Source organism: Echiichthys vipera (genome assembly GCF_963691815.1).
Source record: "Echiichthys vipera genome assembly, chromosome: 1".
Taxonomy (NCBI): domain Eukaryota; kingdom Metazoa; phylum Chordata; class Actinopteri; order Perciformes; family Trachinidae; genus Echiichthys; species Echiichthys vipera.
Window position 1 is genome coordinate 39690916 of NC_139826.1, and position 13564 is coordinate 39704479.

At 50.0% G+C, this 13564-nt stretch overlaps 1 protein-coding gene across 1 annotated transcript in view; it reads left to right on the top strand.

The window, feature by feature from the left end:
• ppfia1 (PTPRF interacting protein alpha 1) overlaps window positions 1–13564 on the top strand; it is a 69669-nt gene that overhangs the window by 39134 nt on the left and 16971 nt on the right. Inside the window, exons 17-19 of the mRNA XM_083911662.1 lie at window positions 5744–5868; window positions 6171–6346; window positions 6464–6557. Of these exons, the coding sequence (XP_083767788.1) occupies window positions 5744–5868; window positions 6171–6346; window positions 6464–6557 (395 nt within the window). The remainder of the gene's footprint in view (window positions 1–5743; window positions 5869–6170; window positions 6347–6463; window positions 6558–13564) is intronic.

Below are 13564 nucleotides of genomic sequence, written 5' to 3' on the forward strand. Positions count from 1 at the left end.
TTAGGTAAATTAGTGAGATATTTGGGTTTTTTCCTGAATATTTCCAAATACACGTATAAGAAGGTGTTTGCGGTGCTGTGTTTAATTTAGGCAGTCAACAAATACACACAGAGAGTACCCGACATATAAACTTAAGCACCAACTTTGATCAAGGATAAACATCGTTAGTACAATTTGAAGGAAACAGGAGGTTTAAAACGGTTCATTTTCTTATAAATAACAACGAAAACAAAACCGACAACGACCAAAAGCATCGGCCAAACAGTCATTTTAAACATCCATCGGTGCATCCCTCGTGTTTATGCTCTCCTCTCACCAGCGTTGTTATTGTACTAATATCGTGTGTGTGTGTGTGTGTGTATGAGCGTGTGTAACCGTGTGTGTGTGTAACTGCCCCTTGCTCGTAGCAGTATTGCTATGACCCGTGCATCATCCAGCGCTCCCTCTCCCAGCAGACAGTAACTTACCTGCCCTATGGTGCGGCTGGCTTCAGCGCCCCCCCTCAGGCCTGTAGCTACGCACCATACTTCCAGGTACCTGCGGATCTTTCCACCGCTCCCTTCCTCTCCTCCCCGGGTGGGTGCAGTCGGCCTCTTCCTCTGCGTTCTTTTTCCTTTTCATATCTCTAAATACACACGGGACAGTTTTCCCCACCATTGTGTGCCAAACGTTAATGTCACGCGTCACTTTGCTCTGTGACGTCGTGCAGAAGGACCTCGTTTCTAAAGCGCGGCGGGGGAAAGACTACGCAGTGGAAGTAGTTAAATGCTTCACAGGGATTTTTTTATTTTGCAGCAAGATATAAAAAAAGGCATCATGTGGTCAATTTATTGTGTGTGTGAAAGTAAAACCCAAAGAACAAAACTCCAGGTGTCCGTCAGCGGAGGCTCAGATCTTTTCCTTTTATCAATATTCTATTAAATACTTGAACAATGCCTTTAACGGGACACACCTTTAGTCCGGCGACCAGAATACCAGCAGAACAAAGCCTCGTTGTTTAGGTTTAGACACTGGAGAGCAGCCCGCAGCCCTTCTGTGCCGCTGAGCTCCTCCTGCTCACCTGTTACCTCTGCAGCTCCGTCTGCGCACGCGGATACCTTTCTATTGTGGCTGTGGTTGATTTTACCCACAGTTCAGTTTAACAGGAGGGTGATCTGTCCTTCTATGTGTGGTGATGTTGTACAGTAATTATGCAACTCTGCTCACTACACCGTATAAAGAGGAACAAAGTGACAACATGTGGTGTTTTGGGGTTTTGCAAAGTGCTTGAATTTTCAATAAAGTGCTTTACGTTTAGTTTCTGGCGACACGGTGTTGTGGTGGTTAGCACTGTCGCGTCACAGCGAGATGGTCCCTGGTTCAAATCCCGGCTGGGGCCCTTCTGTGTGGAGTTGGCATGTTGTCCCCGTGTCTGCGTGGGTTTTCTCCGGGTTCTCCGGTTTCCTCCCACAATCCAAAGACGTGCAGGTGTTCGGTTCATTGATGACTCTAAATCACCCGTAGGTGTGAATGGTTGTCTGTCTCTGTTCGTCTCTATGTGTCCTGTGATAGACTGGCGTCCTGTCCAGGGTGGACCCCGCCTCACGCCCGATGTCAGCTGGGATCGGCTCCAGCCCCCCACGACCGCGACAGGGACAAGAGGTTGAAGATGAATGAAAAAAATGTTTAGGCTCCCCCTTTTGACACAAAAAGTTGGAAAATGCTGCTTGAAATTCTTAAAAGTGCTCGATTGACTTTGGAGAATGTGTAGGAACCCTTGAGTGATTTTCTCATCCAGCTGTTGCAGTGAAACTCTGGCGCTCAGTTCTGCTGAGAGCGAGGAATGTACACAGTTCACGGAGTTTGTCCAACGAGGGGCTGCACAACATTACAGGCATGAAAGGAGTGCTGCTTTCAGTTTTGACATGTAAAGCCTGAGAAACGACCGTGAGCCTTCACAAAGCTCTGTTTGTGATCTGGCATTGGGAAACTATCACATCCGCCTTTAGAGCATCAGTGAAACGAGTCAAACTGCCCCGAGTAAGAAGAGTCTAGGAATGGAAAAGCAACATTTCGGGCGATTTAAATAAACTCCCTCTTCCTGTTTTCCCTTTTATAGCTCACTAATCTCTTCCCTGCGCTGGCCTCCGTGTGTCAGTTGAGGAAAGGAAATGGGTGATTAGGTATTTTCTCCTGGGGGGCAAAAGAAACTCCCGTACAAATGTGGCACGCTGATGGTTTATTTGCTCTGCTAACGCCAGGCCTGTGAGGAATGCAGCGGGGAAAGGAAGAAACCCTCCCCCTGTTTTTAGGCGCACAGTGGAAAATGTGACGAGAACAGCTCTGGTTCATAAATCCAGGTGTCGCGCTGCCGTCGGCCGAGTGTGTAAGATCAAATGAAGCGAAACCAAGCAGATAACGTTTAAGTGAACTCCTACATTTGTCACCTGTGCGCACGCTCGTGCTCGTACATGTGCAAACGTGCTTTACAAAAGTCCACCTCTCTCAAACGGGCCGTGGACGGCAAGCTGGCGGTAGTTAGGCGCGGTGCGGTTGCACTCACACTGGTCAAACGCACTAGACTTTCCCCATAAAACTTGTTTGGGTGACACTCTGCTGTGAATCAGAACAGTCGTCTTCACTTATGAACCCGTACACTGTCAGGAAAGACTGGTCCGGTTTTGGTCACATGGAGATTCTGGGTCCGATGCTTTCTCACTTACTGGAAATTCTCTGTTTGAAAGTTAAAGTTTCTTCTTGTCAGACAAGTTAGGGCGCACTCACACTGTCCTTCCGCACCGGGCCCAAACAGGTTTTTCAGCTAAAGCCTAGTGCGTTTGACCAGTGTGAGTGCAACCGCTCCGATCATAACTGCGGCCAGCTTGCCGTCCACGGCCCGTCTGGGAGAGGTGGGCTTTTGTAAAGCACGTTTGCACATGTACGAGCACGAGCGTGCGCACGTGTACGAGCACGAGGCCTACGGCGGTTCTGAGGTCATTTCCTGTGCGCCTGTTGGGACGTAGAAAAAAGAAGGAGGGACCATGCGCGGACATTTCAAACAATGGCGGCGAAAGGTTCACGTTGGTGTGATGCGGAGGTGGAGTGTTTACTGCAGATTTGGTCGATGAAAAGATTCAAAAACAGTCGACAAGACGCACAAAAACTCCGAGGTCTACGGAAAGATCTGGAAACAAAGCCACGCATCGCCATGACGTCATCAATGTGTGTGACGTGTTACGGCGTGATGACGTATAGGCAGCAAGAAGCATTCTCCGAGGCCCAGGTAGTGTGAGTACAAACGGGCCTGGAGGGGGGGACAAGGGCCCTAAAGCACGGGGCACGGGACGGAGGCACAGTGGGAGTGCGCCCTTAGTTGTCTGGTAAGGACGTCTTCTTACCTTTTTTTAGCTGACAGCTTCGGCTGCACTCAGAGCTGCTGAGGATGAAGGATAAAGAAGACATTAGGAATACAGTCGATCTAATTCTCTGTTTGGTTTTGGTGACGGGGGGCGCCTGGTTAAGCGCGCAGGAGGCAGGACGTGACGTGGATGACACTGCTCTGATTCACTTGCCCTTCCTTGTATTTGTCAGATGATTTCACTGTTTGCCCCTCACCATCAGAAGTTCATGAATCTCTTCGTCTCTCCACTTTGACATTTTCGTTGCCGTCTTTGCGTAAATCACACTTCTTCTTCCCCCGTCGGAGGTTTGATTTCCCTTCACTTTACGCCGCAGTGTCGTTAAAACACCATTAACGCGTCCATTAGCTCTCCGTTCGTATTGGGCTCACTGAGACTGAACGGTCTATAGAGAGCTGGCAGGGTGATGCTCGCTCTGACTGATTCTGATTCTGCGTTCTCACCGGGTAATCTCAGATAACTTCAGCTTTGCGTTGCGTGTGTAATAACGGACCGTAGGTTTCATGAAGGCTGTGATTCCTCTCCATCCCACTGATGTCCTTGAGCTAGTCTGCACCCACCCTCCCATCCTGACCCCAATCTGCAGCGTGGTTGTTTTGCGGTGTGTGCTGCTCCTCCAGACTTTATTTTCCCAAGAACTGCACGTCCTCACAATTACACTGACGATTTGTGTGTGTGTGTGTCTGTGTGTGTGTGTGTGTGTGTGTGTGTGTGTGCGCGCGCGCGCGCGTGTGCGCCAGTATAAACCGGTAATGTATCTTGTTCTGATTTCCTGCTCCTGTGTGTTTGTGCATGGCTTGGTTCCACCGCTGCTCTGTTATGCGTCTCACTAACGGCTCTTTCTCCTCTCTCCTTCATGCTTCAGCCTAGTGACCTGCGAAAGCACCGCAGGAAGGTAAACTAGAGCGCTGCTGTACCGGCCTCTGTCAGCTCCATGTGTCTGTTACCTTCACTCCCCTCATCGCCCAAACCAAAGCCCCCAAAGTGTCATCCACAGTGTTCAGCTTTAGTTCAGCCCATCACACACACATACACTCTCACCCTCACCCTCACCCTCTCACCCTCACACTCACACACTCACACTCTTACTCTTGCACTCGCACTCACACACACGCACACACACACACACACACACTCATACACTCACACTCACACCCTCACACTCACACTCACACTGTTGCACTCACACACACACACACTCACACTCACACACTCACACACTCACACGCACACACACTCGCGCTCTCACCCTCACACTCTCACCCTCACACTCTCACACACACACTCACACCCTCACCCTCACACTCTCGCACGCGCACACACACACTCACACTCTCACCCTCACACTCTCGCACTCACCCTCACCCTCACACTCTCACACTCGCACTCGCACTCACACACACTCGCACTCGCGCACATGCACACGCACTCGCGCACATGCACATGCACTCACCCTCACCCTCTCGCACTCGCACACGCACACACCCTCTCACACTCACCCTCACACTCTAGCACTCTCACCCTCTCACCCTCACACCCTCACACCCTCTCACCCTCACACCCTCACACCCTCTCACACTCACACTCACACTCTCGCACTCACACTCTCGCACTCACACACGCACACACACACACACACACACACACACACACACACGCACACACGCACACACTTACACTCACACTCACCTTCACACTCTCACACTCACACCCTCACACTCACACTCACACACACACACTCACACATTCTCCCCCTTGTGGTTCACTGAAGAGTCTTTTTTGGCGCTGTTATTATTCTGGTAAAACTGATTAATTTCCTGATCAAGAGAAAATTAATTTGAAAAGTTGTTTGATAACTGGTTTTTAAAACAGGCATCAAAGTGTATTTTCTGACATTTCACAGACCAACAATTTACTGATTTATTAGGAAAATAATTGGTAGATTTTCCAACAGAAGTTATTATAGTTAATATAATAATAAAGTAAAAAATCGAGATAATCGAGAATAAAGTGGAAATCCATCAAAAGTGAAACTGACGAGTAATGCCACCAGTTCGTCTCGGTGCTTTGATGTCTTTTCCTGAACGTTCCTGATTCTTTACGTCTGTGTTTTTGCCTTCACACCGAAGTCGTCAAACATATAACACGTTAACGTTAAAGTCAGCTGTCATACAGAGTGTGTGTGGACGGCTCAGACCAGTGTGTGAGTGTAAACACAAAACTGTCTCATGTAACTTTAAGCCGCTCCCTACCCGACAGCTGTGTGTTTGTTGTCTTTATTCCTGTGCCTCGTGTCTGAAAGACGTGCCTCCGTTAACGCGCCTCTCTCTCCCGCTGTGACGCAGTCTGCTCAGGATGACAAGGCCACGATCCGCTGCGAGACGTCACCCCCCACCACTCCACGCTCCATGCGCCTCAACAGGGATGCGGGGCATGCTGCCAGCCAGGAGGACATTAGAGACATTAGAGGGTGAGAAACATCCACACCACGATCCAAATCATCTCCAAAACATAGACGACTCTTGGGTTTTGACTTGTTTTAGGGCGCACTCCCACTGTGCCTCCGTCCCGTGCCCCGTGCTTTAGGGTCCTTGTCCCCCCCTCCAGGCCCGTTTGTACTCACACTACCTGGGCCGTCAAGCTGTCCGCAGTTAGGCGCGGTGCAGTTGCACCCACACTTGTCAAACGAACTAGGCTTTACCCGTAAAACCTGTTAGGGTACGGATGGACAGTGTGAGTGCGTCCTTAATCGCTGACCCTTTGGTCCCACAGTCTGGCCGCCCTGCAGGACGGTCAGGGTAGCAACCCCAGCAGCAGTAACAGCAGCCAGGACTCCCTCAACAAAGCAGCCAAGAAGAAGAGCATCAAGTCTTCCATCGGACGCCTCTTTGGGAAGAAGGAGAAGGGCCGACCCAGCATTCCCGGCGGCAAGGACTCCCCCAGCCAAGGTCAGGCCACAGGCACAGGATTATATCCCACCGTGGTTTTGTAAATATAAATGCTACATGTATTGCCGTGTTCCTGGCTCTGTCGGATCTCTCAACCGTGTGTGTTTATGTTCCTAGCCGGCACCCCCGAGGCAGAGGGCTCTCCTAAAGACGGCTTAGGAATGGGCACCCTGGGAGGCCCTGCAGAGAAGAACAGGAAGCTGCAGAAGAAGTAAGTGTTTTCCTAAACACAAGAGAAAGTTTAAAGATGATGAGATGCCGCCCTAAATTCAGGACTCTGAAACTGATGCACAGTGTTTAAAGTGTTAACCCGGCAAAAATGGAGCCCATGGTCTTTCTGCTGACATGAAAATATATTAAATAAGCCACGGAGACAGTTTTTTCTGTTGATCAACAATGTATAGAGAATGCCCGTAGAGATGCTAACAGCCCCAAAGGGCTAACACTGGTTAGCTCGGGGCGCTGAAGGCATCCAAAACCACTGAACCAGCAATAAAATACTGCTTTCATTTCCGTGTCAACACTCAACAGACATCTTTACAAACCGAACAGTATTAAAGCATTTCCATGGAATTATAAACGCCAAAACTTTCCTCTTTGAACTGAACTCCAGTGCGTTCGATGATTGACTTGTACGGACGACAACATGGACCTGCTGGTAACACACAGACTTGTAAAACAGAGTTTATTAAAATAGACTAAGGCCCTGGCCACACGATCGAAAACAACCATTTTTCCCCTCCGTTCTTGAAAACGCTGTAGTACCCATGCCAGGCCTGGAGGTGGCGCTGTAACTGCCACAGAAACACACCAACAACGGAGAAGAAGAGACGGGGAGACGCTGTGGAGAATCCAAACACCGGAGAGTTCCTCTCGAAATCCTCCTCCATCCTAGAGACAAACGTGTCCCTGGTTCTGGTCTTAGTGGAGACTTTGGTGCTGTTCTGGACTCTGATGCACCGATCACTCTGCAGTTAGTGTCCTCACTGAGCAGAGGGGGCTGCTGGGAGCCCCTTCACTCTGCAGTTAGTGTCCTCACTGAGCAGAGGGTGCTGCTGGGAGCCCCATCACTCTGCAGTTAGTGTCCTCACTGAGCAGAGGGGGCTGCTGGGAGCCCCTTCACTCTGCAGTTAGTGTCCTCACTGAGCAGAGGGGGCTGCTGGGAGCCCCTTCACTCTGCAGTTAGTGTCCTCACTGAGCAGAGGGTGCTGCTGGGAGCCCCTTCACTCTGCAGTTAGTGTCCTCACTGAGCAGAGGGTGCTGCTGGGAGCCCCTTCACTCTGCAGTTAGTGTCCTCACTGAGCAGAGGGTGCTGCTGGGAGCCCCTTCACTCTGCAGTTAGTGTCCTCACTGAGCAGAGGGTGCTGCTGGGAGCCCCTTCACTCTGCAGTTAGTGTCCTCACTGAGCAGAGGGGGCTGCTGGGAGCCCCTTCCCCGTCCCAAAGCACTCACAGGCGGGCACTGTCTTACTAATTCTTGCGACCAATTTAGCGTCTTATTCAGACCATCATTCATCCCACTCTGGGACCTGGTGACAGAAAAGGCCGTTTTCAGGCTCCGATAACGTCGGTTGCGTGTGGATGTTCGCCCTAACCGTTATTAAAAATGTGCGTTTATAGGAAAACGCGTTCCCGTGTGGCCAGGGCCTAACGACGTTGTTGGTGCTGTGATGTTATTTTGATCATATTTGTGGTTAAAAAAGACGTTTGGATGCGTTCAGCGCGGTTGATCAACGATAAAAACTGTGTCTGTGGCTTAATTTATGTATTTTTTGATCCCGAAAACGACCATTTTTCGGCGTCCACTTTTGCCAGGCTTACCCTTTAATAATATGTGAATAATATCCATGAGTGTTATTGTGGGTTTGCTGCTCCTGCTGCAGTCCAGGTCCGGCTCACACGCTCACCCCCCTGCCTCCTGGCTCACGCTCCCTCCCATCAGCTCATCTTCCCTCCATTACACGCCCAGTCCACTCCACCGCAGTCGTGCCCCCACAACTGTGTTTTCCTTTGTTCTTCATTTTGTGCAAACATATCACAAACGCCACACGTGTTGATTTGCTTTGATGTGGCTCTTAAATCAGTATCAGTTCCTTCTTTCTCTTTATTGTTCAGTCACCCTCCCTCTTCCTTTTTTTTTATCATCCCCTTCTCATTCCACCTGTAGTCCAAAGACCGGGTAAGTTGGTTCATATTGCTTTTGCTTCGCCTTTACCTCCTCTCCTCACTCGGCTTCACGCGTGTCCTCGCCCATAACCCCCGAGGACCCCAAACACCTGTCCCTCTGAGTGTCTGATGGCTTTTCCGTGCTGCTCTTTACCCTGCTTTCCACAGAGGAGCTTAACTAACAGGAATGTGTGTGTGCTGGTTTTTAGTGAGTGACATTTTTCCCTTTCGCAGTTTTCCTCTCGGAGCATGAAGTTATGCACTCGCAGCAAACATAACTGCAACAATTACACCAGTTAGTTGTCTTTTTGTGAGTTTATTAACAATAATAATATATTTTTAATATCCTCAGAATTTAATTAAAGTGAAGTTGTAAGTTAAGAACATGCTTTTGGGCATTTCTGTGACAGTAGATCCGTCAAACAAAGGACAGGCTTTATCAGTCATATGTGGCACAGCCCCATCTAGTGGCCAAGTAAAACAGCTTTCTTCATTTTTTGGCATCCGTCTATCTGTTGTTTGTCCTCCAAACAATTGAATAAATTGACCCGTGGCTCAAACTGGAGGCCGAAACATAAAAGAAGGACACCAAAGAAGACAGAACTTTTATAACGTTTTTTATTAAACTACTCATCCCAACAGGAAACAAACGTTCCTGAAGGAAAACCAGCAAAATACAAATGAGGATCTTACCCAAAATAAGAAATCAGCAAACCCAAAATGGGACCTGGAGATGCCAAACTCAGCAAAAATGGAGGGGGGGGGCAGGCCACCCCTTATAGCAGCGGTGTCAAAGTGATCCAGTAAAGAGTCGCTGTGGCTGCAGGTTTTCATCCCAACCAATCAAAAACACACCTGACTCGACTCAATCACCTGAACTGTCTTCACACAGTTGACTTGTTGGACCAGGTGTGTTTTTGATTGGTTGAATGAAAACCTGCAGCCACAGCGACTCTTTACTGGATCAGTGTGACACCCTTGCCTTATAGGGACAAGGGTCGGAGCTGCCCCCCTCCCTACCTCACAAAACCAGATTATAAATAAAAACCTAACGAAGAGAGAAGGCTGCCGGCCGTCTCCAGGCCAAAACTAAAGCAACTACTAAAACAAAGAGTTTAACTAATCATAATGTGGGACCAAAGGTGCTGGTGGGTCTGTGTCTCCTGAGGGAACGGTCTCGCTGGCTTTATCCGGTTGTTAAGTCTGACGTAACGCCCTTTCAAAATATGATTTACGGGTCCTAACGCTCCGTTGTAAAACAAACAGACAACAACGGCGGAACATGTGAACAATTACGATCAACTCTTTTGTCAGTTAGACGTCTTTTTCATCGGTGAGAAAGGGGTAAAATGACAATGCCGTTTTTTTAAACTCAGATCTGTTCAAACAACGGGGGAACATGGCACTGCAGCGGTGTACAAATCCGAGGCACGGAGAGGCTTGGACCCGGAAATCTTATTTTGAAAGGGCGTTACGTCACGACTTAACAGCCCGATAGAGCAGGTTGGCATCAGGGAGTTGATCAACTGCAGGTGTGTCGGCCTGGTCGCCAACCTGCTGAGAAAAGGGAAAACAGGTTCAGGCACATGGAGGAGATCTTTCATGGCCACAGCATCAGTTATATATAATATAATTATAGTTGGCATCAGACTTGCTGCTAGTGAACAAAATTACTCTGAAGCTGTTTCCAAACCCCTCCAGGGATTCTCTGTTCCACGCCATCGTCCCCTCATTGCAAACTGAGAATGTGCATGAAATGGATGAACGTAATTTAGAGCCATGCAAAAAAAGTGTTCCTGCCCTGAGTGCTTCCCTCTGTGCATGTTGTGTTACGCTGCAGTTGTAGAGGAATGCATCCATTTTCAAGTCATTTTCCAAGTGGACGCTCGAAGCACTGGTTCTGTGAGAAAACTCCTCAATCCTGAATCCAGTCATCACAAAACACCCGTCTGGTCAAACCTGGAGAGTTCAGGCTTGAAAAGGAGGGAAGGTTTCAGCAAAAAGTCTCTCAGGGCGCCCTCCCACTGTGCGTCCGTCCCGTGCCCCGTGCTTTAGGGTCCTTGTCCCTCCCTCCAGGCCCGTTTGTACTCACACTACCTGGGCCTCGGAGAATGCTTCTTGCTGCCTATACGTCATCACGCCGTAACACGTCACACGCATTGATGACGTCATGGCGATGCGTGCCATTGTTTGAAATGTCCGCGCATGGTCCCTCCTTCTTTTTTCCCAACAGACGCACATAAATTACGTCAGATGCATCGTAGGCCTCGTGCTCGTGCTCGTACACGTGCGCACACTCGTGCTCGTACATGTGCAAACGTGCTTTACTAAAGCCCACCTCTCTCAGACGGGCCGTGGGCGGCCAGCTGGCCGCAGTTATGCGTGGAGCGGTTGACTCACACTGGTCAAACGCACTAGGCTTGACCCGAAAAACCGGTTTTGGCCCGGTGCGGAAGGACAGAGTGAGTGCGCCCTCAATCATAACAAAAGATGGAGTCGGTGACGCGAAGCAGCGCGGGATCATGGTGGTTGTTGTCAGCTTCTCCCGTTAAGGATTCGTTCATCGTTCAGGAGTTTTTTTTATCTGGAGTCGAATTTGTTTCTTGAACAGTTTCTCGTTTAAAAACCTGCGTTTCTCTGACGGACGTACTGGAGGACGTGCTGCTGCTGATGTTTGCTCAGCTTGTTTCTCTCATAACTTTAGATGCAGATGTCCAGGAGGTTTTTAACGTGAGTGTAATGCACTCGAAACAAACGGACACGCTGATTAAAAACGATAAAGCATTCACACGTTAAAAATCTTTGGGTTACTTAACGTAACCTCGGTTCTTTGATAACAGAGTGAGGTGTTTCACTATGGGAATCGCCTTGGTGTGACCAACTATGGAAGCTCCAATGACACAACGTCTGTCTGTGACAGACAGGTCAAACTGTGCAGGGGTCACGCCCCCTCATATTACCACAGATGACCGGCCCTTCCTAAATCATTCAACACTGGTTTCTTTCCGTGTCTATGCAAGGAGGGAAATGATGGTGAAACACCTCACTCTGTTATCAAAGAACCGAGGTTACGTTAAGTAACCCAAAGTTCTTTTTCTAACTTCGTTCGGTGTTTCACTATGGGAGATATAGACGCCTCCCGTATTGCATCCAATCTCCCGAAGCCATAATAAAGCAGAACTGGAAAGTTACTATCACAGGGACCCTGGCGTGTTAGCCCTTAGCACCGCCTGTGCCAAAGAAGGTCCAGTGACATCCAGCCTGTAAAACTTCACAAAAGTGTGAGGCGTAGCCCAGCTCGCCGCAGCACAAATGTCCCCTACAGACACTCCTCTGAATAAGGCCCAGGAAGTGGCCACACCTCTCGTAGAGTGAGCCCTCAACCCCTGGGGTGGCTGCAGACCTTTACAACCATAAGCCAGAGATATGGCCTCCACAATCCAGTGTGACAGCCTCTGGCGGGACAATGGCCTTCCTCTATGGGAAGTAGCCCAAGACACAAACAGCTGATCCGTTCTCCTGAACCCAGCTGACCTGTTCACATACACATGTAGGGCCCGGACCGGGCATAATGTGTTAAGCCTCTCCTCCTCACCTGAGGAAAAGGGAGGAGGATGAAAAGCCGAAAGCTCTACTGTGGGACATGTGTAGGCAGACTCCACCACCTTAGGCACAAATGCTGGATTGGGCCGCATGCAGGCCCTGGTGAGTCCTGGTGCAAACTGCAGGCAGGACGGGCGGATGGAAAAAGCCTGCAAATCGCTCACACGCTTTGCTGTGGTCAAAGCTAAGAGCAACACTGTTTTGAGAGAAACAAACTTCATCTCCACCGCCTCTATGGGCTCAAATGGGTGATGAGAGAGGGCATCCAACACAACTGACAGGTCCCACAAAGGAACCAGGGGCCTGGAAACCGGAAGCTTGCGGCGCGCACCCTTCATGAAGCGACCAACTAAAGGATGCTGCCCCACCGGCTTATCTCCGAAGCCCACATGACAAGCTGAGATGGCCGCTAGGTATACTTTAATTGTAGAGAAGGCCTTCCCCTTATCTACTAATTCCTGCAGGAAACACAACAGGTCAACCACCGAGCACTGAAAAGGAATGGTGTGTTTAGAGACGCACCATTCCTCAAAAACCCGCCACTTACCACTGTAAAGAGAGCGAGTGGACGGGGCCCTTGCACTCTGAATGGTGTCAATAACCTCTGCAGGCAGGCCTGCAATGTTCAAGTTCCACCTCTCACGGGCCAAGCCCAAAGAGCTATACGATCTGGGTGAGGGTGGTAGATCTCTCCGCGTGCCTGGGACAGAAGGTCCCTGCGTATGGGGAGAGGCCATGGCTCGCCCGCTAGTAGCTGAATTATTTCCGCTACCCAATGCCTGGACGACCATCGTGGTGCTATCAGGATTAGCGACAAGCCCTGCTCCCTCACCCTGGCTAGAGTGGGGGAGATCAGGCTGAGGGGGGGGAATGCATAGAGCAGCCCTCTCGGCCACGGGTGGGCCAGAGCGTCCACACCCAGAGGTGCATTTACGTCTGACAGGGAGAAAAACAGTGGACACTGAGCGTTTTCCTGCGAGGCGAAGAGATCTACGGCTGCCTGGCCGAATTTCTGCCAGAGCTGCTCTACCACCTGTGGGTGGAGAGTCCATTCTCCGTACAGGGGGTTCCCTCGGGACAGAAGATCTGCACCCCTGTTCAACACGCCCGGGACATGGGTTGCTCGAAGGGACATGAACCTGGTGCTGCTCCACAGTATGATCTCCCGAGCTAACTTGTGCAGCTTCAGAGAGCGAGTGCCGCCCTGACGGTTGATGTATGCCACAACCGTGGAGTTGTCGGTTTTCACCAAGACATGGCGGCCTTGGGCAAATTGGTGAAAATGCTTCAGTGCAAAAAACACCGCCCAAAGCTCCAGGAGATTTATGTGAGCTTGAGCCAGCCTTGGGCTCCATGTGCCATTCACTGCCCTGCCCAGCATTGTCGCACCCCATCCTGACAGGGACGCGTCTGTCGTCATGGTTACTCTCGACGACACCGCACCCAGCGG